The following is a 26,581-nucleotide window of genomic DNA, read 5'->3' on the forward strand; positions in this document are numbered from 1 at the left end:
GCGGCCCGTCCTGTGTGCTGTCCTGTGCGGCCCGTCCTGTGTGGCCTGTCCTGTGTGGCCCGTCCTGTGTGCTGTCCTGTGCGGCCCGTCCTGTGTGGCCTGTCCTGTGTGGCCCGTCCTGTGCGGCCCGTCCTGTGTGGCCCATCCTGTGTGGCCCGTCCTGTGCGGCCCGTCCTGTGTGGCCCGTCCTGTGTGGCCCGTCCTGTGTGGCCCGTCCTGTGTGCTGTCCTGTGTGGCCCGTCCTGTGTGGCCCGTCCTGTGTGGCCTGTCCTGCGTGGTCCCACAGGCTGAACGTTATGACGTCGGGATCACTGACTCTGGAGGGGAAGAAGTCCCAGGATGCCCTTGCCAAGGACCTCACAGCTGGGGCAGTGGGCAGAACCCAGGGCCGGGAGCCGTGTGACCACACTCTCCTGCCAGTTCTGCCCCCATGCTCTCGACCAACTCACTTTTCCTGTTGCCGGCTCCTACCCACTCACAGACGCGATCCAGCCGTCTCTCCCCGACTCTGAGGTCAGTGACGTCCTGTCGGTATGTTGGAGGGAGTGTTTACACCGCAGGAATTGACAAATGCTACAAGTCAAGGCCTTATTTTCCCTAGAGAACAAATGGCAAGTCAGAGCTTCCTCCCTCCCTCGGCCCTTCTGGCTTACCAGCACCCCACCAGCTCTAGTCCTCAGCTTCTTTGGCTGTAAAATGGGTCATTGGGTAGCTATCATCTTTGGAGCCCCACGGTTCACTGGTGGGTCTCAAAGGCCCCTACAATGTGGGGGAGGAGACAGCAGGCAGCCCTTAGGCATCCTCCCCAGACTCAGTCACAGCAGCTCTGCTTTCCTTCGTTTATACACTAAGATTTCTCGTATTAACTTTTGTCTGAACTAAACTTAAAAAAAAGAAGTATGAAGACCGTGGATGTCTCCAAGGGCCTTCCGGCTCTGATAGGAGGTCTAGAGTCCGAATTCTCAAGGCCCTGTGGCCAGGATTCAGGTCAGGCAAGAGAGGCCCTAGCCTCAGGCACAAAATTAAGAGGAGCCAAAGAGCTCAGTAACCAAGTTAAGTCACAGTCCAATGCGATGCTTTTTGAAATTAAGGCCCAAAAAACATGATAAAATATCAAAACTTTGACGTGAGGGTCAGTATTACTGATGTTTCCTGTGGTCTCTGACTCCAATACAGCTTGCCCGGCACTGCTGGAGCGACCCCACGGAGCACCCAGAGCTGCTCTGCCCACTCCGGGCCTCGCTGCTACGTCCCCCTGGGTGCCGCATGAGGGTGAAATGGCAGAGCGTATGCAGAGTACCAACACGCGGCCAGGTACGCAGAGGTGTTCCGCGTCTGTCCGTTTCCTTCCAGAGCCTCCAGAAGCAGGAAGGCGATCTTCTCAACCTTGACTGCACGCGGGAATCACCTAGGCAGCTTTCATCCCCACTGCCCAGACCACACCCTGCAGCAATTAAGTCAGAATTTCTGGGGTTGGGGCCCAGGCCTCAGTGCTTTTCAAGCCCCCCAGGTGGTTACCATGTGCACTCAAGGTCGAGAACCACTGCTCTATGGCCGTCGTTCCATAGGCCTTGCTGCCTTTGCAACCTGCCAGTGTCTGGCTGACTAATGCACACAGGGAACTATGGGGGCCAGTGCAAAGCCTGCTGCCGAGCTCAGGGGTGGGGCCTGCAGCTCCACATCCACCTCCACCCACGGCCTCCAGCCAAAATGCCAGGGCCCGCTTCTCTCCCCTCCACACGAGCAGACAACAGATGAGGCCGTCTATGGCTAGGAAGGCCATTTGGACCTCAAGCAAAGAGAGCTCTGAAAGGCTTGAGGAAATTCTGTCCTGCCCTCAGAGAAGGTCGGGGAGCAAAGGGCAGCTCCTGAGCCCGACAGCAGCCATGCCGGGGTTGTCCTTCTTCAAAGAGTGGAAAGGTGAAAGGAGTGAAGGTAAGTCCTTTCCAAACGGGGGTCACTACAAACGCAGCTGGTGGCAGGAGGAATTGCCATCCCCTGCCTGCAGGTAGCTTTGCACGGTAGACAGCGAGGGAGCGAGGGGAGAAAAGGATGGATGAGGAACGCAGGAGTGAGGGATGAACAAACAATGAGGAGAAAGAAGGAGGGAGGGAGGGAAGGCTAAATAGGTTGACAGGCAGTTGGATGAACACATGGAGAGCCAGATGAAGAGCTCCACAATCAGGTGTATTTACTAGACCTTTGCTGCTCTAAGTGTGGTCCATGGGCCAGCAGCATCAGCTTCACCTGGGAGCTTGTTAGAAACACACCTAAAACCAATACAATGTTCTACTTCAATTATATCTCGATTTAAAAAAAAAAAGAAAAAATACGTAGACTCTCGGGCCCCACCCGAGATCTTTTAATAAGATCTCCAAGTGATTTGTATGCACATTGAATTTAGGAAAATACTATCAGTACATCCTAACCCTAACTAGACACTTTGCAATCACACCAAGAATGTTAATAAAGATACCACTGCCCAGACCCTACCTCAGATCAGAACTTCGAGGGTCGGGCCTGGGCAGTCTCTATAACAGCTCCCCAAGTGATCCTACCATACAGATGGGGCTTGAGAACCACAGGGCTGGACAGGGCTGTGAGCAGCCTATGACATCTTCAGAGAGGCTGGGTACAACCCAGACAGACCCTCTGAGCTCAGGGCCTCAGCTCCAGCCGTGTCTTCTATGGAATACCCCGATTCCGGCTGGCCAAGAGCAGCCCGGCCATCCTCTTCCCAGACTCTCCACTTTCCTGACCCCACTTGGAGGGGTTTCTATAGAGACAGACCCCACCTGCTGGTGCTCAGCCCAGCTGCCCCAGGGAGGAGCGGCCTGTTTTGTTTTCTATGCAGTCCCGCCAGCCTCTGCCTGCAGTGATCCCAGGGCCGGCTGCTTCCAGCCCAGTGGCCTGCTAAGGTCTCCTAGGGTCAGAGGGACCTAAAAGCCAAGGCCTTCAGGTCTGGCCCTATTGTCAAGAGTCTGGGTTCAAAGAAAGGTGCAGCTTCAAGTGTCAGCCTTAAAGGGGTCTTCCAGAATTTCTAGCGCCGAAGTGGACAATTGATGGTTAGCAGAAGAGTTTCCTTTAGCCCGAACAAAAAGTTTTTAATTGAAATATGGTTGTTAACATCTCCAATCAAGAAGTTTCACATTTTAAAATTTCCCAGGTTCTTTTGAAAAATCTGCAGATCTGGCAATAGGTAGCTGGCCTTTAGATGGGCAGCCTCCTCAGCTCCTGGACCTCCTCTCGCCTCACCTGTTTTGCTCCCTTGCCTTGCCCACCCAACCGTGGAAGTGCTTGACCTTGAACCTCCAAATTCGGATCCGACTCTTGACCTCTAGGAGAAGCTAAGGGCCTGAGCAGACTCAGCACAAGGTGTCCACCTTTAGGTCCAGACCTTGGTCGCTCTTGGCGCCATGCTCCAGGCTGCCTCCCGCTCATCCCAAAGCAGTGGGGCACTTGCAGGAATATGAGGTTCACAACAAGGCCAGCTTTTGTGAGAAATGAGAACTCTGTTTAACTGGACCCGTTGTGCCATCCTTCTCCCTCCCTCTCCCTCACCCGCCCCTCCCTGAAGGGAGAGGCAGTCATCGGCCAGTTCTGGACTAACAGTCACGGAGGAAAGTCCAAGGAGAAAGCCAAGGGCAAGGGAGGGACACGCGGAGGGGAGGGAGGCGGTGCAAGAGGCTTCCACTTACAAAAGCCCAAGACACGTGGATAGCTGGGGAAGGAGGGGATGTGTGGTTAACTGCAGTTCCTCTTGGTTCTCTGAGAATCTCATCCTCTTGCTGAGGGGGACCGACTTGGCAGGCCAGAAAGGATCCATTAAAGATCATATTGGACTTGAGCATGAGGTGGGAGGGACGGAGACCAGGCCAGGGAAGGGGAAAGGCCGGGCAAAAGTAAGAACCTGCAGGCGCCCCTCAGAACCGCTGTGCCCAGGGCTCTGGCCCCAGAGGGTCCTGCCCACATCTGCCCTTTGTGCGCGGAGCCAACAAATGGATGTGGAGCCCTCTCCTGAAAGTGGGTGATGAGCTCACGTGACCATGGTGACGCTGCCATGCTCTTCCTAGGGCGAGACACGAGGCTGAGCTGGGGGCGAGGGCAAGGCAACCCCTTCAGGTCCCTGTCACAGTGCCTGTGGGCCTTCCCGGCTCCTGGAACTCCGGGAGGAGTCTGGAGGTCAAGGCCAGAGCATGGGAGTGTGCCGGGGCCGCGGCCTTGCGCTGCCCACCCTGTGACCCCAGAGCCCTGGCTCAGCAGCAGGCTTCCAGACGGGGCATCTGCCATCGGCCACCACCTCCTGGATCCTGAGCTGCACGAGCTCTGAGGGCTGAGGGCAGGCGGGCCGAGCCAGGCCGGAGGGCACGTGACCAAGTAACCCGGGGGGCTCTGTCTGCTCAGGAATCCAGGGGGGTCCGTGGGGTGGGGGTCCATGCTCCAGGGGGCAGCTCAGGACAAGGACAAGCACGGCAGGCCAGCTGTAACACCAGGCAGGGGGCAAGGACGTCCCAAGTCATCAGCCGTCACACACGAGATGGGCGCTCTCTGAATGACCGTCCGGGGTGCCTGGGGTGACAGCTGGTGGCCGGGGGGGTCTCCTTGAGCTCGGATGAGGTGACTACAACACTGGGATCCATTTCTTGTCCCCATTGTAGAGAAAGGACTGCTTTCCGGGGAATTCCGGCTTGTATGTGGCTGTGAGAGGAGAGAGAGAGAGAGACAGTGTTGAAAGAGAAAAGGCCAATTCTCAAGGTCCTGGCACTCGGCGTTGGAGCGGGTGAGGCCAGCGGGACCCCTGCACCTGACATGTGGGGAGTCAGGGAGGGAGGGACTGGGCCTAGGTCATCCGGCTCTGAACTGGCCCAGGCGGGACTCGAACTCCGGCTGCCCACCTTCTTCAACTCACTAACTTTTTTAACAGAAGGAAATTTACAAAAGAGTTTTGTAGGAAATTTGAAAAGAAATGAATAGAGCAACACTCTTATAGAAGCAAGGTGTCAGCTTAATGCGGGTTTGCTTTGATTTAGTTCAGAAATTTCGGGAAAACTGAAAGCCATCACAGTAGCGGCCAGGACCACGCAGGGCTTGGGAACCACAACCTGGGGTGGCTGGAAGCTCTCACGCTGATGCCGATTTGTTCACGAGGGCCGCGCACGGCCTCCGGTACACCCTCAGGAAGCTGCTGAGGTGTCCAGGTAGCTCTGCGCCCACTGGAAGCCACGAAGGCAGGTGTTTGCATGTACTTACTCTGGGAGGCCCTCAGGGAAGCCCACCTTGGCCTAGGTGATCACAGCAGCAGGCCCTGGCCTGCACCTGCCCTCCAGGTGCCCGCATGGAGAAGATGCTTGGAGAAAGCTCCTGGAGGACTGGGCCAAACAGGGTCAGACGAGGATCCGGCTGGTCTCTGGGGTCCTGGCCCCACCACTCCATGGGGCATTCGTACATTTGCGGGACCAAGCTGAGTTCTGCCTGGACTGACCAGATGACCCGTAGGTCAAACCTGTGCCATCTTATTGGCTTATCACTACGTTTCCAAGGACAGAGCCATGAGGATGATATTCTCCCTCTCCCGCCTACCTTACATGTTACTCACCTGTGTGTGTGGAGGGAAGGGGACGCCTCGGGGGCCAGCACTGAGCCTCAGTCATCTTTGCCTCCGCAGGGTGGGAGCATCAGCGATGCTCATTGAGAGCCTGACTTTCACAGGCCTGCTGGTCACCTCAGCTCTTGCCTTCCCCCTCCCACGCCACCAGCCCATCAGCGCACCTGTCATTCCCCAATGCCATAAACTCTGGCCAGTGTCGGGGGTGGTAAATAGCTAGGGGCTCCAAGTAGGCAGGGGAGTGCAGGGACCACCCCCTGGAACAAGTCCCTCAGACTATCAGCTCTCAGGCAGATCCTGGGGGTAACTATATGGCTTGAAACAGTGGCTCGGGTGGAGCCCTGTTTTATTTCATGACAGACAAGGCGTCGAGGCGAGAGAGTCTCGGCCTCTGCCCTCCGCTCACCCTCTGCAGGGCTATGACACCTTGCTCTCCGGGCCTTCCCCATCTGGGAGGTGACCCCGCCAGACTAGACCTACGATTTAAACATTCTTAAGAACATGAACTTTTTAGACAAAAGCTGTGGCTCTTTTCCACAGAAAATAATATCTGCACGTTCCAAATTTGCAGATGATTTCAGGGTCACAGACCTCCTGGAGCCCAGCTTTGTGTCTCTTGAAACATTCATGGTCCTCAGTTATAAATCCCTGACCTGGATCATCTCTAAGAGCCCTTTCACCTTAAAAAAATAAATTAAAACAAAAACAAAAACCCACCTTTCATACTCTGACAGTGTAAGCCGAAAAGTCTTCTAGATCCACTCTAACCCCTGTAAACTGTTTGGCAAACAGCCTATAAATCAGTGGTATTTGATGGCCCAGGAATGACAAACAATTCCAGGTTTGGTTTTTACAATCACTGAAAGCAATCCTCTGACCTGGGCCAGGCGAGCCGGGCAGGCCTGGCTGGGACGGCGCCACTGTCCACCAGCTGGTGTTGGACACGAAGGATGCACTGGAGACGAAGTGCTTGGGTGGCCCCGTGTAGTCCACGATCTCATACTGCCCAGGGCCTGGAAGAGGCGGCTTCGGGGGCAGAGGCAAAGGCTGGGCAGAGAAAGTTAGGATGGGGTTTCTCCTTCAGAAAAGACAAAAATGGGAAGATGTCCCTAAATCAGTCTATTGGAGAAATGGCAGTTTTTCGACATAGCCAGGACCTGCCCAGTGCCCAGCCATCTGCAAGAGGACTGGACGAGGCACTGGGAGACCTATTTCCTCTTCCGGCTCCACTGCTAGTGATCTGGGGACCCTGGACCCCAGTCTTCTTGCCTGCACAAGGGCAGTCATAATGGCACCTACCCTGTAGGCTTGTTTTCAGGGTTAAAGGAGATGACACACCTAAAACACAGTAGTCAGGACAGGGCCCAGCACAAAGTGAGAGCCCAGTACATTCGTCGTTGTGGATGACGGATGTCGTTGAGCTAATCAGGAATGGCAGAAGACATCGATGCCATGTGCCAACTCTGATCGCTTGGTAGTGCCTGGCTGGAGCGCCATGTAAAGAACTGAGGCCTCGTTTGGGCTCTATGGGAAGAGCATTGGTGAGCCACTTGTGATGTCTGCCATGGCCAGGAAATGGGAAGAGGAATCCCAAATTCCAAGGATTTGCCATCCCAAGACTAGTAGATCTTTAGAGGTCATTCTAGCACTGACATCTCAGAAACTTATTAAACATGTTTTTGGCAAGGCAGGAGGTAGGAGTGGAAAAATACTGGGCTGGAAGTCAAGAGACCTCTGAATAACGATCACCACTTAGATTGCAGTTGTTTTCAGGTCTGTCTTCCCCCCCTCAGGAAAGGGAGTCTTTTAAGCCTGTTCTTGAGAGAATAAATGAAAGAGAGAACCTGTATTCGAGCCCTCACTCTGTTACTAATTCACTCTGGGACTCAGTCTCCCCATCTGTAAAATGAGGGGGGTTGGACATGACGACCTCTGAGGTCCCTTCCAGCTGTGACCTCCCATCTGGCCTTGATTCAGAGAGGTCCGCTGGGTTGCCCAGGAATCCTGGAATTGTTAACAGGAAATGTCCTACCCTCCTGGCCATGCAATAGAAGGGCTGCCCACTTCTGCCTCACATCTGAAGCTTCTTCTAAGGTCTTTCACGAAAATGAAAGAGAGATTTCTCAGAACCTTGAATGGCCCCAGGAGACTCACCACAGCTCAAAGGCAACCCATCCAAACAGAGGAGGGAACTGGGATGCCCAGCCCCTGGAACTCTACTGCCCTTTGGCCAACATCTTCTGAAGCAGAGGTATTCTTAGACTCGGAGAGCTAGAGGAGACCTAGAGATGTCTTATCCAACATCCTTGTTTTGCTTAAGAAGTTGGTGCCCAGAGAGAGAAAGTGAGTCACCCAGTGTCACAGAGCAAGTTCATGGTAATGCCAGCACTGGAACTCAAGTCTTGGTGACTAGCAAGATGGGGAGGGCATTGTGGCAGAGGAGAATTTTCGAGTTTTAGAGTCACACAGACCTGAGTCTGAATACCGGGCAGCCAAGTCCCTGGACCTCTCTGTTCCTGGCAACAAGGAGTAGTAACACTCACTCCTTATATGCGGGTTGATGACTGGAGAAAAGCTATGTAAGGTGCCTAGCAGAGCGTCCGAACACAGTAAGTCCTCAGTAAAAGCAGTGTTATTACTACGATCCCTTGCAGCACCACCATCCGCTGCCTGGACGGGCAACGGAGCCTCAGGAAAGTGAGGTTAGGGGGCCTCTCACCAGAGTTACCTTGGGGCAGGGTGGACACTCCCACTGCCAGCGGAGGCTGCTGGCAGCCATCGTAAACCTGCGAGAGGCTCACGTCTTGGGATGGAGGAACAGCTGGCTTGGATGTATATATTTAGGATAAAGGTGCCCACAGGAAAATGGGGGAAAAACGTTGCCTCCTTTCTTTCCCTCCAGTCTGCGTGGAAGAACTGGTTACAGTGTGTGATCCACCACTCTCCCCTTACAAATAAAAGCTGGCGTCTCCTTGTTCCGGCTGCGACACCCCTTCAGAGCACCCTCAGAAATTTGATCATTGAGAGACAGGCTTGACTGCTGGAAGTTAGAGGTGGAAGGAGCCAATCACCGCATGAGGTTACTCAATGGGTCCGGGTCACCCTGAGTCTTTGAGGAAACTGTGAGATGTCTACTCTCCTGACCAGGGACAGCCTGCAGGGAGCTGGGCAGGGGGGGTCAGCATCTCACCAGATTCTTTTTTTTTTTTTTTTTCGGTACGCGGGCCTCTCACTGTTGTGGCCTCTCCCGCTGCAGAGCACAGGCTCGGGACCCGCAGGCTCAGCCGCCATGGCTCACAGGCCCAGCCGCTCCGCGGCATGTGGGATCTTCCCGGACCGGGGCACGAACCCGCGTCCCCTGCATCGGCAGGCGGACTCTCAACCACTGCGCCACCAGGGAAGCCCATCACCAGATTCTTGCTGAGAGTGAGTGAGACAGGTCCCTCACCCTCCCCTCCATCCACATGCCCAGGAGAGGCTTTGCCCCACCAACTCAGCTCTCCGGATCTTCGGACAGTGTCAGCCCCGTGTGCAGCTCTGTGCCAGGCACTCTGGGGAGTCCAGACTGTTCTGTGCTAAGACACAGACCCTGAATGCCCCGGAGGGCTTAACAATCCACTGCCAGTGACAATCATGGCCGGTGACAACTTACAGGCTTTGCACTCAGACAGACTTGAGTTTGAATCTCTGCTTCCCCATCCACCAGCCGTGCATCCTTAGAAAAGCCTCTTAATCTCCCTAGGCCTCAGTTTCTTTATCTGTAAAACGCTGGATAATAATACCTGCCTCCCAGGGTTGTTATGAAGATTAACGAGTGCTTTACTGGTACCATTTTTTTTTTTTAACATGAAATGTTAGAATATAGGTGAGAGAGACTAATTCTAACTGGGTGAATCCAGAAATCTACCTAGAAGAGGTAACATTTGCTCTGAAAGGTAAGCAGGAATTCTTTGGGTAGAAAAGGTGGAGGTGGGGGCATTTCCCACAGAGGAAACAGCAGGGGCAAAAGCCTGGAAGAGGGACAAGCTGTGCTCCATGGGGCCGGGACTGGGGCACAAGGAGCCAGAGGCTAAGCCCCTGGACCGCCTTCAAGCCTCCTTCCACCCGTGAATTCTGGGCTGTTCGCTTGGGTTTCCGACCAACCCCCGTTACAGGCCCTGAGGAGGAGCTAAAGGAAAACTACCAGTGGCCTCTCAGTGAAGCCTAACTCCCAGGTCACCTCCCAGAAACACCCAGCACAGGGACTTCCCTGGTGGTCCAGTGGTTAGGACTCCATGCTTTCACTGCTGTGGGCCCAGGTTCGATCCCTGGTGGGGGAACTAAGATCCCGTAAGCTACCCTGTGCGGCCAAAAGAAAAAAAATGACCAGAAATACCCAGCACAGCGTTGTCCAACGACTCCATGCCTTTGCCTTTGTTCCTTCTGCCAGGAGCACCTCCTTTCCCTGCCAACTCTGATTCCCTCTTTGCTTCTCACCTCCTCCAGGGAAACTCCCCGGGCCACAATCCTTCCCCTTCCCCGCCTCCCTTCCTGGGCTCCATAGAGGAGCATGGGTTTTGGAGTCAGGTGGACCTGAATTCCACCCTCTGCTCTACCACCGGGGAGAGTCTGCATCCCCTGTAAACTCTATGTAACAATCCTGACCCGTGGGAGAGCTGGAAGATGAAGCTGTAGGAAGTCTGTGAAAACTCTGAGGGCTGGAAGCTGGCCCCTCAATACACTGTAGCCATTCTTCTCTTCTCTGCACAAAACACATTACTTTTCTATGCTGTTTACTTGTCTAGCTCTTTAATGCAGGGGATGGTGTCTTATCCATCACTGAGGCCCTGGTCCCTATTCCCAAGGACATTTGCCTAACTGCAGAGAGGAGGAGAGGGGTTGAAGCAAGTAGGGGAGCCCAGGCATCTGAACCCCACCTGACAGTTTTATCACCACCCGGGGATGGTCCTTCCATGTCCTCATGGGGCTGGGCAAATCACTGAGGTCAGACTGAATCAAACCCGGGGCAGCCACAGTGCATTGTAACCAGGGATTTTTATGAGCCTCATCGCCCAGTTTTAAAAGCCAACCTGGTCCTGCCCCGTGGAAAAAAACATCTGTCAAAGGCTCTGACTTGGCCACAACTGGATTAAGTTGTGTTTGCAGCTTCCAGTGTGAGCTGTTTGCAAATCACCAAAGAATAATGAATGTCTCAGAGGACTCAGCAGGTCACCTGGGGAGGGCATCCGAGACCCTCGGGACACTCCCAGGCACAGATTCACTCTGCCTCAGGGATTCCCAGGGTTGGGAGGGATAAAGGGGCAATTTTTTTCTCATCATTAAAGGGCAGCCGATTGCCTCTGGGGTGGAATGCGGTATCTGTTTAACAGGGGAGTGGGTGACAGATTACAGCTGCTTGGGAAGAAGCATCCCATATCTAATTGAAAATCCCAGGGGAACTTTAGGTGGGTCCAACGTAATTACCCAAATTGGAGTGGGGCCGATGGGGCTCTGGCTGTGACAGGACAGCGTGTCTGAGCAAAACCAGTGGTTTAAAAACTCCAGGAAGCAGATCAAGGGTTAGAAAGATGTCAGTGGGTGTTTCACCTCCCTCCTGGCGTGAGTCGGAAGGCAGCGCCTAGGAGGAAGTATTCTGATCTCCAAAAGCCCTCCCCCTGACTCACCCTGATCCGTTGAGTCAGCACTGTGACGGATGCTGGAGACCTACAGAAGTGAAACCCCGGCTGATGGCCTCCTCCAGAGACCCCCGGAAGCTGGTAAATCCTCTTAGCTTTCGAGTCAGCAACGTGGCCATAACAAAGACACTCTGTGATGCGTTCTTCAGCCGAGGAGCCCAGAAACGGCCACGCCAACGACCCTACAGCCCCTCACCGCATCTGTGCCGCAGGGCCACTCAAGAAACATCGGGTGAGTGCAGAGGGCTTGCTCACACGTTTCGATGAAAGTACAAATCACGCACATCAGAAGTTTACAATTTGCCAGTTATGTGAGTCATCTTTTTTTATCCTTGCAAGCGTGTTGTAAAGTGTGCTTGCCCCAACTCACAGAGGATGAATTTGAATTCCCAGGGAGTTAAGTGACACCCCCCCACCCCTACCCCCAGCCTCCCAGGGCTGGTGAGAGGGGAAGGCAGGAGTTTCAGCGGCCTGACGACTCCCTGCCTGTGCTTATGCCCTCGGTGCCACCGGCCTCTGCAGCCGGTTCCCAGCTCAGGAGGCCAGCAGGGGTCGGTAACACGGCACCAGTGACCCCAGCGAGAATTAACATCTCCCCCGTTCTCCCTGCATCCTGAAGAAAGCAGAGCCGAAATACCATCTTTGCAAACTGGAGCCCCACCCGTGAATGGGGAGCCACACACTTCCAAGCAAGAGAAACAAGGGCAGGCCTCACATCCTGTTACATGCGTGTGACGCCTGGGCGGCCCGTGCTTCCACAAAAGAAACACTGTGATGATTCTCAGATTCTCCACCACTGCCCCATGCAGCCCCCGGAGATCTGAGTATGATTAGGCTTGATGTAGACAGAGTCTCAACACATCGATGGGGAGGAAACAACGCACACCTTCTCCGGGGCCTGACAACCCCAGGATGGGCCCTCAGGTGCTCCTGCCCCTCTCCTCCCTCCAGCGTCACAGGAAAGGAAACAGAATTTGAATTTGAGAGACTGGAGTTTGGATACTCCTTCAATACTACCACATTCGCTGTTTCTCTTCTTTGTGTCACATCCCTTTCTCCATCGTCCCACATAAACAGATGGATGCTACTTTGGAATAACCAACAGCACACTTTAGTTTTATCTCTTTGCTTTTAAATGAAATTACAGATTTCTCAACCTCACCCTTTCCATGCCAACTCAACAATATATACTGGACTTCCTCTGTGGGTCCTGCCTGCCCCCATGTTCACTGCCTCCGTATGCTCTCCGAAGTGACATGGTGAGCAAAGCTGGGGTCACAGAGTGTGAGAAATGGAAAGATTTCCCCTCTTTTCACAAATGGAGAAACAAAGGCTCAGGGAGGCGCTGAGAGCAGCCCCAGACCACAGAGCCTGCCGTGGAGGCTGGGGCACTGTCCACTCACCAGGGTGAGCCCAAGTTTAAGAGACACTGGGTTTGACAGGTCTCTTTACTGCGGACCTTCTCAGAGCCTTTAATAAGCTCATGTATACTGTGATGCACCCGGGGGCAGAGGGATTGTATGCAGTGCTTCCTGGGTTTATTAACCCAGGAGCCACCATTCACGAAGCATCACAGAGAGCCAGTGCGCCCCAGATACCCCCAGACACACCAGCACTACTGCACTGCTCCCATCAGAAAGCTGGCGCCCTTGGTGGGGGAGTGTGGTCATGCAACCTTGGGGCCCAAAACGATCCGGCGTTTTGTGGCACGTTCCTCTGCCTTGCTCTGGAGTTGTTGCCAGGGGAGCCTGAAGGTATGGATGGTGCTCTGTCCATGTGAGCTCCCCCATAGCCCTCAGCACAGCACCAGAAACCTCCAGGGCCTGCTGACTGACGGATGCGAAGGCCATAAAATGAGGCTATTTCAAACCACTCATCCAAACTCGGACGCAGGCCAAATGACACCGCTCTGGGGAAGGCGGTTAAACACTGAGTGCCCCTCACCCTCCTCTCATCGTTTCCCTGAAGAAGCTTCCAGAGTCAGGGTGGGGGCTTGAGCCTCCATGCCTCAAACAGCTGCATCCTCTATCGTCACATAGCCTCTCTAGGATATAGAATAATAGCTGCTGTCATAAGAAGAGTGAGAGCTATTTTCAAGCACTTTCTCATCTAATCCTCACAGAACCCCCATGAGATAAGGTTCTTATCTCCACTTAATACATGGAAACATGGAGGCTCAGGGAGGAGAAGTCTCTGCTAGAGACAGAGCTGTGACTCTCACTCAGGTCTGCTAACCCCAAAGCCCATCCTCTCTCCCACTCCATTTGGGGGCAGCATAGGGAAAGGTTGTGTGTAGTGGTGCCCAAGCCAACCCAGAGGCAGGAAGTCCCTGACGTTTGGAGAGAGCCTGTTCCTGGAGACTTTCCCGCCCCGGTCCCGAGTCCCGCAGCCTATGAAAGGTCAGCCTGCAGAACCCCAGATCCGAAGGGCAGAAGGGACTCAGCTGGTGGACTCCATCTGAGGTCTGAATCCCTTCCCCAGGTCCTGGGTTGGACTCAGCAGGCTCATGTCTTGCTCCTCTCCCTTACCCCTGACCCCTTGCCCTGGGCTCATGGTCCGAGTAGACCCAGTTTGCCAGCCTCCCCGGGCCACCCAGCCTCCTGACCCCCTGTGGCTCTGCGCCCAGCCAGCTGCCTGACCTCCCTGGAGGCTCCCAGGTGACCTCTCTGGAGGCCCCCAGGTGGCTATACCCTTGGTCCCAGCCCTGCTGGTCCGCCCTCACAACAGCCAATCCTGTTGAGAGTGACAGGACGGCTGACCTTCACGGCACTTAGCTCTAGAAGTTCTAGACCCATTTGAGGAATATTAAGCCCCGTGAATTTTTGAGCCTCTGAGGTGAAAGTAACATCAAATGTACAGGAGATTAAAAACAGTAACACAAATCCCTGTCTTTTAAAATTTGTGTTATCGACTCACTATTTGTACCTACTATATCAAATATATTTTTTAAATCAGAAAGCAACGTTCGGATAAATTATCCCCACTTTACAATCGAGGGCATACAGGCTCAGAGGGGTTAGCACAGTGCTGACGGTCACACAGCATGAATATAGCAGAGCTGACGTTCAAATCTAGCAGGGCTGACCAACTCCAAAGTCTAGGCTGTTAACCTATCAGTAGAAAGCTATGAGAGTTTCACCGCTTTCGTATATCCTGCCACCCCAGTGGAGATTTTATATTATAAAGATAGAAGAATACCAGCACCAGGAGAGTACAGCATCATGGGGAATGTTGGAAGATGCAAACAGTCCTAAGCCTGAGTCCCAGGTGCATCTCAAGTTAGCTGTGTGGACTTACGCAAGTCTTTCAGCCTCGCTGAGGCCTGGCTTCCTCCTCTATGAAGTAAGAATAATCATCCCTACAATAGAGTTGTTATGATCATTGAAGAAGATGTTAAGTTCCTGGCATACAAGAGTTACTCAGTAAATACTATGTATTCAACAAGTATTTCTTGAGCACCTGCTATGTGTCAGCAAGGGCCCCAGGAGAGCAACTCGGCCTGTGTCTGCCAAGCTGTGACACCCCTTCCTTTTCTCCCCAGGTTCGGGTCCTTCCCCAGAATACCTTTCAGAAGAAATATCAGGATGATCAGGACTCACGGGATAAGAGTCTTTTTTTGAACTTCGATGTGACCTCCTGGGTTGTAATAACCGGGTCCTGGGCCTGTCGACATCAGTTTTAATCCACGGCCAGTTTTTGATTTAAAACAAGACATTAATATCTTCGGCGACTGCTTCACAAGGGATTCGTTGACATTATAATGCCCTGAGCAGAAAGAAATTTTAAAACAGAATAAAGAGCTTCTCTCAAAAAAATAAAAAGCAGTAAGAATACATTTAATGACTATAAGGCAGTATCACTCCAGGATGGTCAAGTAGAAGGGGCCTGGAATAACTGAAAATAACGCTCACCGTTTAGAGAACATGTGTCCGTGCATCACATATGTGGCTCATTTAATCCTCACGGCAGCCCTGCAAGGTGCGTATTAGCACCTCCATTCTAAACATGAGGAAATAGGCTCAGAGATACTCAGTAATTTGCCAAAGGACATTCATCTAACCAGGGCCTAAGCCCAGCTTCCTCCTCCATAAACTAAGGATAATAATTCTTCCAACAACTGGGAGGCTATGGTAGAAAAAGAACATTTTAGGTTCCTGGCACATGGTAGCTGCTCATTAACTATTATGTAATCAACAAATATTTATTGAGCACCTACTATGTGGACCCAGACCCACCTTTCTCCAAGGTCCATGCTTCCCCACCATGCCTTGTCTCAAGAAACTGTCAGAATATAAGTAATTTGGCTGTGCACAAAGCTTTAAGGAAGAAGAGAATGATCTGAGCTGGGGTAAAGAGGGAGCAGTCTCACCCTAAAGAGCAAGTAACCCTGTAAATGGGGGCAGGCATTTTGGGGTGCAAAGCGGCAGTACTAGGCAAAGGCTTTCAAGACGCTGCACACTTTGACCCTGGCTTCCTATTACTTGGAAGTTAAGGAAATTATTCAACATAATGGAAAAGCTCTAAGCCTAAAGATGTACACAACAGCAGTAGCTACAGTGTGAGAAACGATGAATAGCCCAAAGGTCCAAGTACAAGGGCACAGTTATGGGAAAACAGCCTAATGTGGTGGAATGTCAGCCCTGAGGGTGGTAAATGCAAAGGCCATGAAGCCTATGGCAATGTTCTCAAAAATAAAGGTGAGTGAGAAAAGTAAAATAAAGCCTAACAGTCTATACTGTATACACTATGAAGTCAGTGTGCAAATGGATACATGTGAGTAAAAATAGGTGGGAACCCAGAAAAGTGGGAAAAACTATATTAATGGTGGCATTGTGGGTGGGAAAAATATTTCAAATTTTCTAACCACTGTAAAGTTAATTTTTAAAAAAATAAAATCGACTTTTTCATTGCAAAAGCACTGAAAACAACAATATGGGACATATTAGCAAGATTTTATTGAAATGGTAATACTCATTGATGGCAAAGGTGAGGGAAAGCATATTTCCCATAGAAGCAGGAGGATAAATTATCTCTGTGCTGAAGGGCAATTTGGTCACAAATATCAAAAACCTTAAATATTTTACATACCTTTCGACTTAGCAATTTCACATTAGGCAATTTAGGTAAGGAGGTAATCTTGATTGTACACAAGTTGTGAGCTATAAGGATGTTTGCTCCCACACTATTTATATGAGTGATCCATTTAAAACAACCTAAATGCCAGCAAGAGGGCATTTGTTCCTTAACTGATGGTACCACCAGATAATGGAATACTATGCATCCATTAACAGAAGATGTTCTAGGAGGATTTTTAATAACATGAAAAGATGGTCCCAATATATGCTAAAGTTAAAAAAAAAAAAACAGATGTCCAGTTAGCAGCATTTATAATACTGGTATATATCTCTAAAATTATCTTTCTGGGTTTTTTACATATACATATATTTATTTTTTATTTTTATTCCCCCTACCAAAAAAAATAGTTTAAAGCAACGCTTGATTATAAAATGTTAAAAAGCAGAAGCAAGGGGGAAAGGCATTCATGCTCTCAAGGCCCAGAATAAACCAGGGTTGAACTCTCTGCTGTATTTACCCTGGTCTTTCCATCGTGCACTGGACACTGTCTCATGGTGTTGGGCCCCCAGAGTGGATTCGATCGTGTCACCCACATTTTTCAAGTGACACTTTACCATAGTTGTTTCCCCATGATCTAATAACTTTTTTGTTTTGAAGGAAATAGAGAGAAGGATGTTGGGGAAGTGCTTGGCCTTGTGTTTGATGCAGCCAGACTAGAAAATCCAGCCAGCCAACGTGTAAAGGTGAGCATTTTGCTCAGAACTGAAGGCAGACCAGACCCGGCCCTCAGCCCCTGAGCCTGGGCACTCTGGGTGGGCGGAACCCAGCAGGGATGCCAATCATGGCTCCACATCTGGTTTCTTCCCACAAGGGGGAGAAGCAGAAACCACAGCGTTTTTCTGAGAGGTCAAAGCAGATTGTTTCTCTCAGAGAAGCAGATTCCCCGGGCTGTGGCCCCTGGCAAATGTGGGGGATGCGGGGAGAGTCCTGAAGGCACCAGGCATCGAGCTGGATTCAAATCCAGCAGTGGGACCCTGGACTAGTCACCTGTTTTCTATATATCATTTTTGCCTGTAAAGTGGGGATATAATAATATTAATAATAACCCCCGCTCTCGGAGCACATATGTGCCAGGCAACCCTCCACGGGGTTTTGAAAGCTCCTGGCACACAGTAGGAGCTTAAAACATGCTGGTGCCCACCTCTCCCCTTCCTGCTGTGTTACAAGGGGCCCCTCGGGACCCTCCCAGAGGGAGGAGCTGCCCACTGCCCAGGGGCTCTCTGGTGGAACCTCTGGCCAAACCCCAGGGATGCTGGCTTTATTCTCCTGTATAAACAAACAAGGTGGGGTTTTGCCCGTGGTGATGCAAGGCAGGGAGCTTTAGCCAGGCTTAGCCTCCTAATTAGGGCTGGTTTTGTTATTCAGCCTCAGACTGATCTCAACTTTAATCTGGATTTGCTGAAATCTGACATGCGCTGCGATTTTGCCCACACCCCCATCCGAGAAGCATTATTTGCAGAGGTAAACCCTCCCTGCTCCTCCTCTGGGCTCTGGGGCCCAGAGCTCCCTCGGGGGTCTTCTGGACCTGTTTGGGAAGGTCTAGTCTAACCAGTGGTCCTGGAGTATGGACTGCTATGTCACCAGACCCCTCTGGAAAATTTTCACTAAGGCTGGGGTGGGGAGGAGGTCTGAGGGCACAGAACAGGTGCAATGCCTTTCCCCAGCCCAGCAGGGAAAACATCTGCAGGTGAGCCCTTGTGTGTTCCTGAATCCTGGAGGCTTCAGAAGTCACACTGGGATGACAGGGTTGAGAGGTTCCTCAGTCAGACACCTCTGGGCTTAGGCCGGCCATTTATTAGCTGTGTGATGCTGAGCAAGTTGCTTCAACTCTCTGGACCTCCATTTCCTCACCTGAAACACAGGACTAAGAGTGGCCCTATGAGGACAGATGTGTGAGGACCGCGTGGAAAAACGTAGCACTGAGTAGGCGCTCTGTAAACAGAGCTATTTCGCATCATTTGATGATAGATGATGAAGTCGCTTTGTAGACATGGGAGGAGAGGAATATTGCAGCCGAGTGTCCAAGGATCAGAGCGTATTGTGTGCCCCGCCTCCCCCCAGCGCCTGGGAGGGCACCTGGGGTATGCGCATGGGCACACTTCTGGCATGAGAAGCCCCTCCCCAGCTGGCTGCCCAAAGCAGGTGCTCTGGGTCTGGAAGGCAGGCCGCCGTGATAGGCCGCCCTGGGGTCCATTTCCAGAGCCGCCGTTCTTCCCCCGAATGGGGAGCCAGGCTTCTCCTCTTTGTACAATACCTGCCTGCACCCCCTCTTCCCTCAATGCCTAACTCCTTCCAAAGAGACTCCCTGAGAAGTGCCCTGCTGATCAGATCTGGTACAGGAAGACTTAAGTCAAGGCCAGTGCGAGGCAGCTGCTTACCTGGGGCAGGTCCTGTTTTAGTAATAGTGAAAAGTCCTCTCTGGGTTTTGGACATGAACCCGGCTCGGGCACAAACGTTGTTTGCCTGTTTGCAGCAAGAGACAGAGGCCTGGGGGAGAAAATAAGCACGGTGTGCTCAGTGTCTTGCCTTTCTTTGTCGTTGTTGTGTCTGGACGAGGGGCACTTTGGGGTTAAAAAAACAAACAAATTTAAACCTGTCTTCAGAAAATGAGCGCACGTGAGTGGAAAACGTCACACTGGCTATGCCTTCCCCTTCACCGCAGCTGGACTGGCGGAAGAGCTTGTCATCGCTAGCCAGTGTCTGGGGACCCAACACAACACGGAGGACGGTGGCCTGAACCAGCCGGCGGCCCTGGCTTCCGGGCTCGCTCCCCGCACACAGGGCAGCGTATCCTGCTCAAACGGATTAATTTCTCTGAATTTGAGTTTTCTCATCTGTAAAATGGATCAGATAATCCCTGCTCCACTTGAGGCAGAGTGCTGTTGGGTTGGGGGTAGGGGACAGCCGGTCAACACAAATCATCTGTTTTTCTAAAAAGTGTGTAACATTACATAGGCAAATTATTTTCATCATGTTTTCTACGATTTTCATTCTTTTCAGAACACTTAGTCCTACATATCCCCACCCTGATTCCTCACTGCTCAGATAATCCTTCAATACATGTGGGATTTAGGACACACAAAGAAATTGTGTAACTTAAGATTAGGATCAGATTGTAAGCACTGTCTTGACTTTTCTGGGCTGACCAGAAATTTAGAATTTTGGTTGACCCAGGCAATATACATTAGAGAGTGTCCAGTGAGTTCAGAACGCTAAAAATAATTTTGGAAAAAAAAAAAAAAGAACCCTGAGATCATTCTTATGATGAATCATAAATATTTTAAAGGCTAATTTGCAGTCAGTCTCCTGTATTCATTAGATAAAAGATGCAATAAAAATTGTGCCTGCAATGGCTGGAATATTTACTGAATGAGTGAAACTATTTGCTGAGGCCAGGATGCTTGATTTTCTGTGCTACTCCTTTGTCAAAAAAAATGTTTCTCGAGAAATGCAGATGGCATTTTGATTTTGTGTTGACAAAGGCAGAGGAATTTCGCTTTTCCCAGGGTCCTGACGGCCAGACTGCCTGCCGAGAGGGCAGACAAAAAGATCAGGTGGACCAGGCTAATTACTGGACACGGGGAGAAGAGCCAGGACGCCAGAGAGGAAGTAATAACAGGTACCAAGGGAAAGGCTTCCAACAGAGAAGCGGGGGATCGCAGTAAGCAAAGGTAGAGAGGTCTTGACAGCCTCAAAGCACAGTGTGGCTAACAGGATTACCGCATTTCTGCTCCTCGCCAGTTGACTCAACCATTGTTCTCCAGGTCTGAAAAAAGCCTCCTGTAGACAAAACACTACTTCAGCTTTATTCCTCGCCCAGACAGAAAAGCAACAGAAAAAGGGGGCATTTTTGTATACACTGAGTGTGGGTGTTGCTGGAAGATTTCACCATTAGACTAGGAAGAGTCAGCTCCACTGGCAGGTTAAAAAAGAACGAAGCAGATTCACTGTATTGCCATGGGCAAAAACAAATCCCAGATATAATTGAGTAGAAAACGCACGCATACTGTGGACAGCATAATCCCAAAACCAAGGGAAGGACCACTGGAGGAAGAGAATACGAATGATATTGACCCCGTTTTTTTTTTAATTTTTTTTTGCGGTACGCGGGCCTCTCACTGTTGTGGCCTCTCCCGTTGCGGAGCAACAGGCTCCGGACGCGCAGGCTCAGCAGCCATGGCTCACGGGCCCAGCCGCTCCGCAGCATGTGGGATCTTCCCGGACCGGGGCACGAACCCGTATCCCCTGCATCGGCAGGCGGCCTCTCAACCACTGCGCCACCAGGGAAGCCCTGCCCCCGGTTTTTGATGTTTGTTTGCAGAGCAGAATGATGAGGGACTTCCACTTTCTGGCTCATGGGTTTCTGTGATGTTCGAAGATATTTTATGATGAGCATGTATTATTTTCAGAGCCACATTAAAACAATAATGAACAAAAAACATGCAAACTAAAATTGATCTGGTGGCAGAGTCCTGACATGGGGAATGGTCATTTCTTGATTAACAAAGGAAGTTATTCCTTTGGAGTCATAAACATTTATTGCATGATTACTGCATGCCAGGACCTGAGCTGGGCCTCGGAGATAGGAAGCCAGGGTGAAGGAGCAGTGGGCTGGGGAGGTGAAGGCACAAAGCACTAACACCACAGTGCCCTTCAGCAGCCCCCAGGAGGACGCAGAGCGGGCGCTCACACGGAGACAGCCTGCACTTGTGTCTGTCTCCCAAGGAACCCAGCCCTCTCTCAGGAATGGCGACGGCGCAATGGCCAAGCACATTCATTATCACTTGCCTGGACCAGACCTCGACCTCTCTTTTGTTATCATGACAGCTTCCTAACTGTTTTTTCAAAATCCACCCTTAACCCACACTGCAGTCCATTCTCCACACAGCAACTGGAGGGATCTTTTTTAAAAGGTACATCAGAAGACATCACTCCACACCTCCTATCCTCCTCAAGGAGGGCTTCCCAGCACACAGAGAACAAAATTCGAACTCCCTCCCTTTAGGGCCTTGCATGAACTGGTCCCTGCCTATCTGTCTGGCCTCTCCTCGTCCCCTCTCCCCCGAGCCCCCCTAGTTCATTCTACTTTAGATACTTTGGTTTATTTTTGGCTGCGTCACACGTCTTACAAGATCTTAGTTCCCTGACAAGGGATTGAACAGGGGCCCACGGCAGTGAAAGCGCCGAGTCCTAACCACTGGACCACCAGGGAACTCCCTCTAGCTACCTTCTTACAGTTCGCCATGGGCTAAGGTGTTTGCTGTCCCAGGACCTTTGCACATGCTGTTCCCCCAACTCTGGCTCTTCCCTCAATCCTTGTCTCAGGACCTTCTCTGACCACCCAGTCTAAAGTACATGGTATTGCCAACCTCCACACCCCACACATACTCTCTTTCTCAGGCTCCAACTGTTTGTCTCCCTCAGAGCTGGCCACACAGTAAATATTTTGTTTGTCTGTCTCCTAGTTCTCATCTTGAGTTCCCCACTGGGATCTAAGCTGTATCACTGGTCTGGCACAGAGCAGCCACAGGATTTATGAAGGGAAGCCCGGCAGGGCTGGAACATGGGGACTCTGATCGCTCCCCAGCTTTATACCTTGGCACCTGCCCGTGCTCACCGATGTGGGAACAGTCCCTTCAAGCTGGGTAACTTTGGGCAAGTCCCTTCCCCTCTCTGAGCCTCAGCTTCCTCTTCTGTAAATTGAGAATAAGAGAATCCACTTCCTGGGTTCTTGTGAGTATGAAATAAGCGAGTACACAACTCTTAGAACAGCACATAGACCGTGAAAAGTGCTTCATCATATCATCATCATTCTTATTTTCAGGCTCTGATTACCCTAAGAGAAGAGTATCTAGAGCTATACTACCCCAAACAGTAGCCACTGGCCACATGAAGCTATTGAGCTCTGCAAACACGGCTGGTCCACATTCAGATGTGCTGCAAGTATAAAATATACACTGAATTTTAAGGACTTAATATGAGGGAAAGAATGTAAAACATCTAATTAATAATTTTTATATTGATTAGATTTTGCCATATCTTGAATATATTGGGTTAAATAGAATCTATAATTAAAACTAATTTCACCTGTTTCTTTTTACTTTTAAATGTAGCTACTAGGAAAACTTAAATGATGTATGTGGCTCCTGTTATACTGATATTCCTTTTGGACCATGCTGGCCTAGCAGGCACTTGTATTGCTTTGAACATGTTATAATAGATTGGATTCATCATAGAAGGTAGGCAGGGTCTTTGCACTCAGAAAAATCAATATTATTTATAAATATTATAAAAGAAAAAGGAAATTTAAAATGAATTATTCTAAGACCAAAATATTCTTAAATATAGTATAATAATATTACTACCTTATGTACAATTCATGTCTTAGGTATTTCAGAGTGCTTTCATATTTGTAGTCTCATATGCTTCTTATGATAACCCTGTAGGGCAAGTATAATTAATTCCCTTTTACAATTGAAACTCAAGAGGTAACGGGGCTTCCCTAAAGACAGTTCTACCAGTTTTCATGTATTGTAGAGTCCTCGTGCACCAGATATTGTGCTAGGTAAGCACTCAGCCTAGACTATCTCATTTAATGTTTATATTAACACCATGGAGTAGACATATAACCCCACTTTGCAGATCAATAAACTGAGTCCTGAAAGGTTAAGAGACTTGCCCAAAGCCATACACAGTTAGAAAATGGCAGAGTCAAGATTTGAACCTGAGTCTGTCTCTTACCTGTTAACCACACCATTCTGCCTCAGTCACTACAAAGTGAGGGGAAATGGTGAACCACTGCTGTTAAAAAAAATCCAATTTTCTGATATGGGAAGACAGAAGTTTATTTTCCCTGCAAGAATAAAATAGTGTCAGGGCTTCCCTGGTGACGCAGTGGTTGAGAGTCCGCCTGCCGATGCAGGGGACGCGGGTTCGTGCCCCGGTCCGGGAAGATCCCACATGCCGCGGAGCGGCTGGGCCCGTGAGCCATGGCCGCTGAGCCTGCGCGTCCGGAGCCTGTTGCTCCACAACGGGAGAGGCCACAACAGTGAGAGGCCTGTGTACCGCAAAAAAAAAAAAAAAAAAGAATATAATAGTGTCTGCAGATAAAGTGGTACGTAATATAATCATTGCTACAGATGAGAAAACCGTCCCAGAAAACTTATGTGATAAGACTAATTGCAGTAAGTATTTTCCGGGGCAGTGGTCTTCCCACTGCTCTATACTGACCTCCGTGTTGCCCACATTTTTCTGCAAATTCCCTGTGAGAATTTTGCCCAGCCTCACGTAGCCATTGGGTAGTCAGCAAATGCTAACTGGCTTACCAATTGCAGTAAATGCTATTCCCCAAAGCTCCCCCCTTCCTTTCTTTTATTTTAGCAAACCATTAATTCAATATATATTTAAGAAGCACAGGCAGTGTTCTTACATTGTAATGGTTTGGTGCGGGAGTTTCAAATTTGAGAACTTTCACGAAGCTTGGCAACTGGAACATGCTGGAACAGGAATTACTGAAGTCTTTCTTCGAAACAAAACGTGATGGTATAGTGTACGCGTTAGCTGCAGGGTATTTAGAGACGATGGTATCCAGTCGGTCACACTGTGAGGAGAAAGTCAAGGGAATCCACATCATCACATATCTTATGGCTCCGAAGGGCCGATGTCAAAAAGATGGTGCCCAGCACCAGGTCTAAACACATTTTATAAAAGGTGAAACCCTGGCAGGTAACAATGATAAAATGACCTTGGGCTTTGAGAATTTGCTCTTGGAAAATGCAAGTTCAGACCTGTGTTAACTTCTGTAAACTAACTCTAATTATTCATCTTATGTTTGGGACTTGGCAAAGATAATTCTTCCATAAAAGCATTTCCACCCAATCTCATTTCAGGACACTTATACTTGACTCATCAGCTGGTGGGTGATTTATATGATGGGACGCTTTAGACTTGCTTCTTCCAACCTTGGTTTTCCTTTGAGTAAAACCCTCACTTTTTGTTTCTAAGTTTAAATAATCCAAATTTCCTAAATAACAAGTTTGCTTCTAACATCTTAAGGGTACAAGGCTCCATAGGGCTTGCCTCCCACCCACACCTCCTATCCACCACCTAATCACTGATTTCATAAAACTCTACGATATTTTTGCTGTTTCAACAGAAACCAATACTACTCCCTCCAGGAAGCCATGATAAACTATTTTCAGTTAAAAAAAAAAACAAACAGAATCAATGTTTGCCAAATGAACAGGGACAAAAGCCATAAAAACTCAGCGATAACATCACCTTACCCTGGGATAGTATGGCAAGTATTGAAGTCTGATAAGACAACAACAAAAAAATGTCATTATTTTATGGGTAAAAGCTTGAGAACATTGCCCTGGGTTTCCTCCACTTGACAGGGGTCAATAAACAAGCGCAGACAGTGGGGGAGGTGTGGGAAGGCATCAGCCCCTCGCCTGACTTCACTCTGTACGTGGCGGCAATGGTCCTCACCATCTGGTTCATGGACCACCAGTAATGTGGGTGGATGTGCCACCAGAAGCAGGAGTGTTCTTTCCAGAGTCTTAGCTGTCCTGAGTCTAACCTGGGTTCGAGTCCCAGCTCCACCTCCTCCTAACTGTAAGGATTCATTGATGTTCCCAGAAGTAAGGTCACCCCAGCCTTGGACTCACCTTACCTTTGCATTTGGGGCAATAGTTAACCCAGTACTTTGCAGGGGCGTTGCATTGGATCCTCATGACAACCCTGGCTCGAGGATATTATGAATATTCCCACTTTACAGATGAGGACCCTGAACTTCCTCAGCTAGCGAAGTGTCGGAACCAACATTCTCGCCTCCATGAGAGGATATGGATCAGATATCCATTCTGAAGAAGAATGAGCCGAGAGGAGTCACAGCAATGCGTTTGCATCTACAAGACGAACAGCTGATAAATGCCTGTGGGAGGTTTTAGCTCTGGAAGAATCACTACCCGAAATCTGCTGTGCCCGACGGGGCAGACACACCTCTGCTCTTTCCTTCTCACTTCCACAGAAGAAGGGTGGCAAGGTCAGACCTTCCTCGGTGCCGCCATTTGTAGCGTGTCTATCCTGAGTCACCCAACAGAGTGGGCAGAGGGCGTTCTTCGAAAGCGCTAGTTCCCAAAGTGTGTTCCTCGGCCTTCCAGGTCTGTGAGATAAGGTTGTGTTGGTGGTAGCGGCAGCAGGGAGAGAGTTCCAGGGTCAAATAAATTTGAGAAGTTTCACACCATGTTCCCATTTTGAAGATTCATAACACACGTTGGTGTAGTAAGTGCTCTGGGAAGGTCTGCAATAAAGAAACCTCTCTAGCTTTGGGGTTTTTTTTCTTTTAATATTTATTTATTTATTTATTTCAGTTGCACTGGGACTTAGTTGCAGCATGCAGGATCTTTGTCGTGGCATGTTTAGTTGCAGTGTGCAAGCTCTTAGTTGCAGCACGTGGACTCCTTAGTTGCGGCATGCACGTGGGATCCAGTTCCTGGACCAGGGATTGAACCCAGGCCCCCTGCATTGGGAGTGCGGAGTCTTACCCACTGGACCACAAGGGAAGTCCCATGTCTAGCTTTGTTTAAACAGCCTTCCCCAACCTTTCTCCATCATAGAATCTTTTGGCTTAAGATACCTACTAACATACCCTTTGGGAAAAACTGTACTAAAAAATTCCTATTTGAGGCAAAGTTTCATAAAGCATTGCAGTAGAATTAGTCTGAGTCTAGTTGAAGTTGACGGTCACTCAACAACCCTCCCCGCCCCTTGGCTTTCTTTTCATTGCCAGGCCTCCGGTCTCCAATTTGGCCACATGCTGGCATTTATGAACCTCTGTCCAGCTCTTCCAGAGCCGCTGCTGCCACCACACAAATACAGAAAGGCCATGGACGCCTCCTCCCACCTGCCCCATTTAACTTCCTAGTCCGTCCCGTGAATAATTCTGGAGCAAAGCTTTGGAATACCGTCGTGACGCTCTTCAGATGATTTGAATTTAGGCGGATGACAGGTCCTCTCAAAAGGCTGGGCGCTGTTACTCCAAGAGTCATCAGGAAGTTTTTAAAGCGTGTTGACCCCCAGAGTCTCTTGGTCAGCCTCACCCAGAGAGACATGCTCCTGCTGGCCATGCTGGCTCCAGTAAGGCAGACCTTTCTCTGATGGG

General features: G+C 50.3%; 1 protein-coding gene across 1 annotated transcript in view; it reads right to left on the reverse strand.

Annotated features, from left to right (window-relative positions):
- Positions 1 to 3,797: 3,797 nt before the first annotated feature.
- STPG1 (sperm tail PG-rich repeat containing 1) overlaps positions 3,798 to 26,581 on the reverse strand; it is a 53,167-nt gene continuing 30,383 nt past the window's right edge. The window contains exons 7-11 of the mRNA XM_079933540.1: positions 23,846 to 24,016; positions 18,795 to 18,903; positions 14,880 to 15,045; positions 6,484 to 6,683; positions 3,798 to 4,698 (exon numbers count right to left, since the gene is read on the reverse strand). Coding sequence (XP_079789666.1) covers positions 4,622 to 4,698; positions 6,484 to 6,683; positions 14,880 to 15,045; positions 18,795 to 18,903; positions 23,846 to 24,016 — 723 coding nt within the window. The 3' untranslated portion in view covers positions 3,798 to 4,621. The remainder of the gene's footprint in view (positions 4,699 to 6,483; positions 6,684 to 14,879; positions 15,046 to 18,794; positions 18,904 to 23,845; positions 24,017 to 26,581) is intronic.

The sequence above is a fragment of the Stenella coeruleoalba genome (genome assembly GCF_951394435.1).
Source record: "Stenella coeruleoalba genome assembly, chromosome: 1".
Lineage (NCBI taxonomy): Eukaryota > Metazoa > Chordata > Mammalia > Artiodactyla > Delphinidae > Stenella > Stenella coeruleoalba.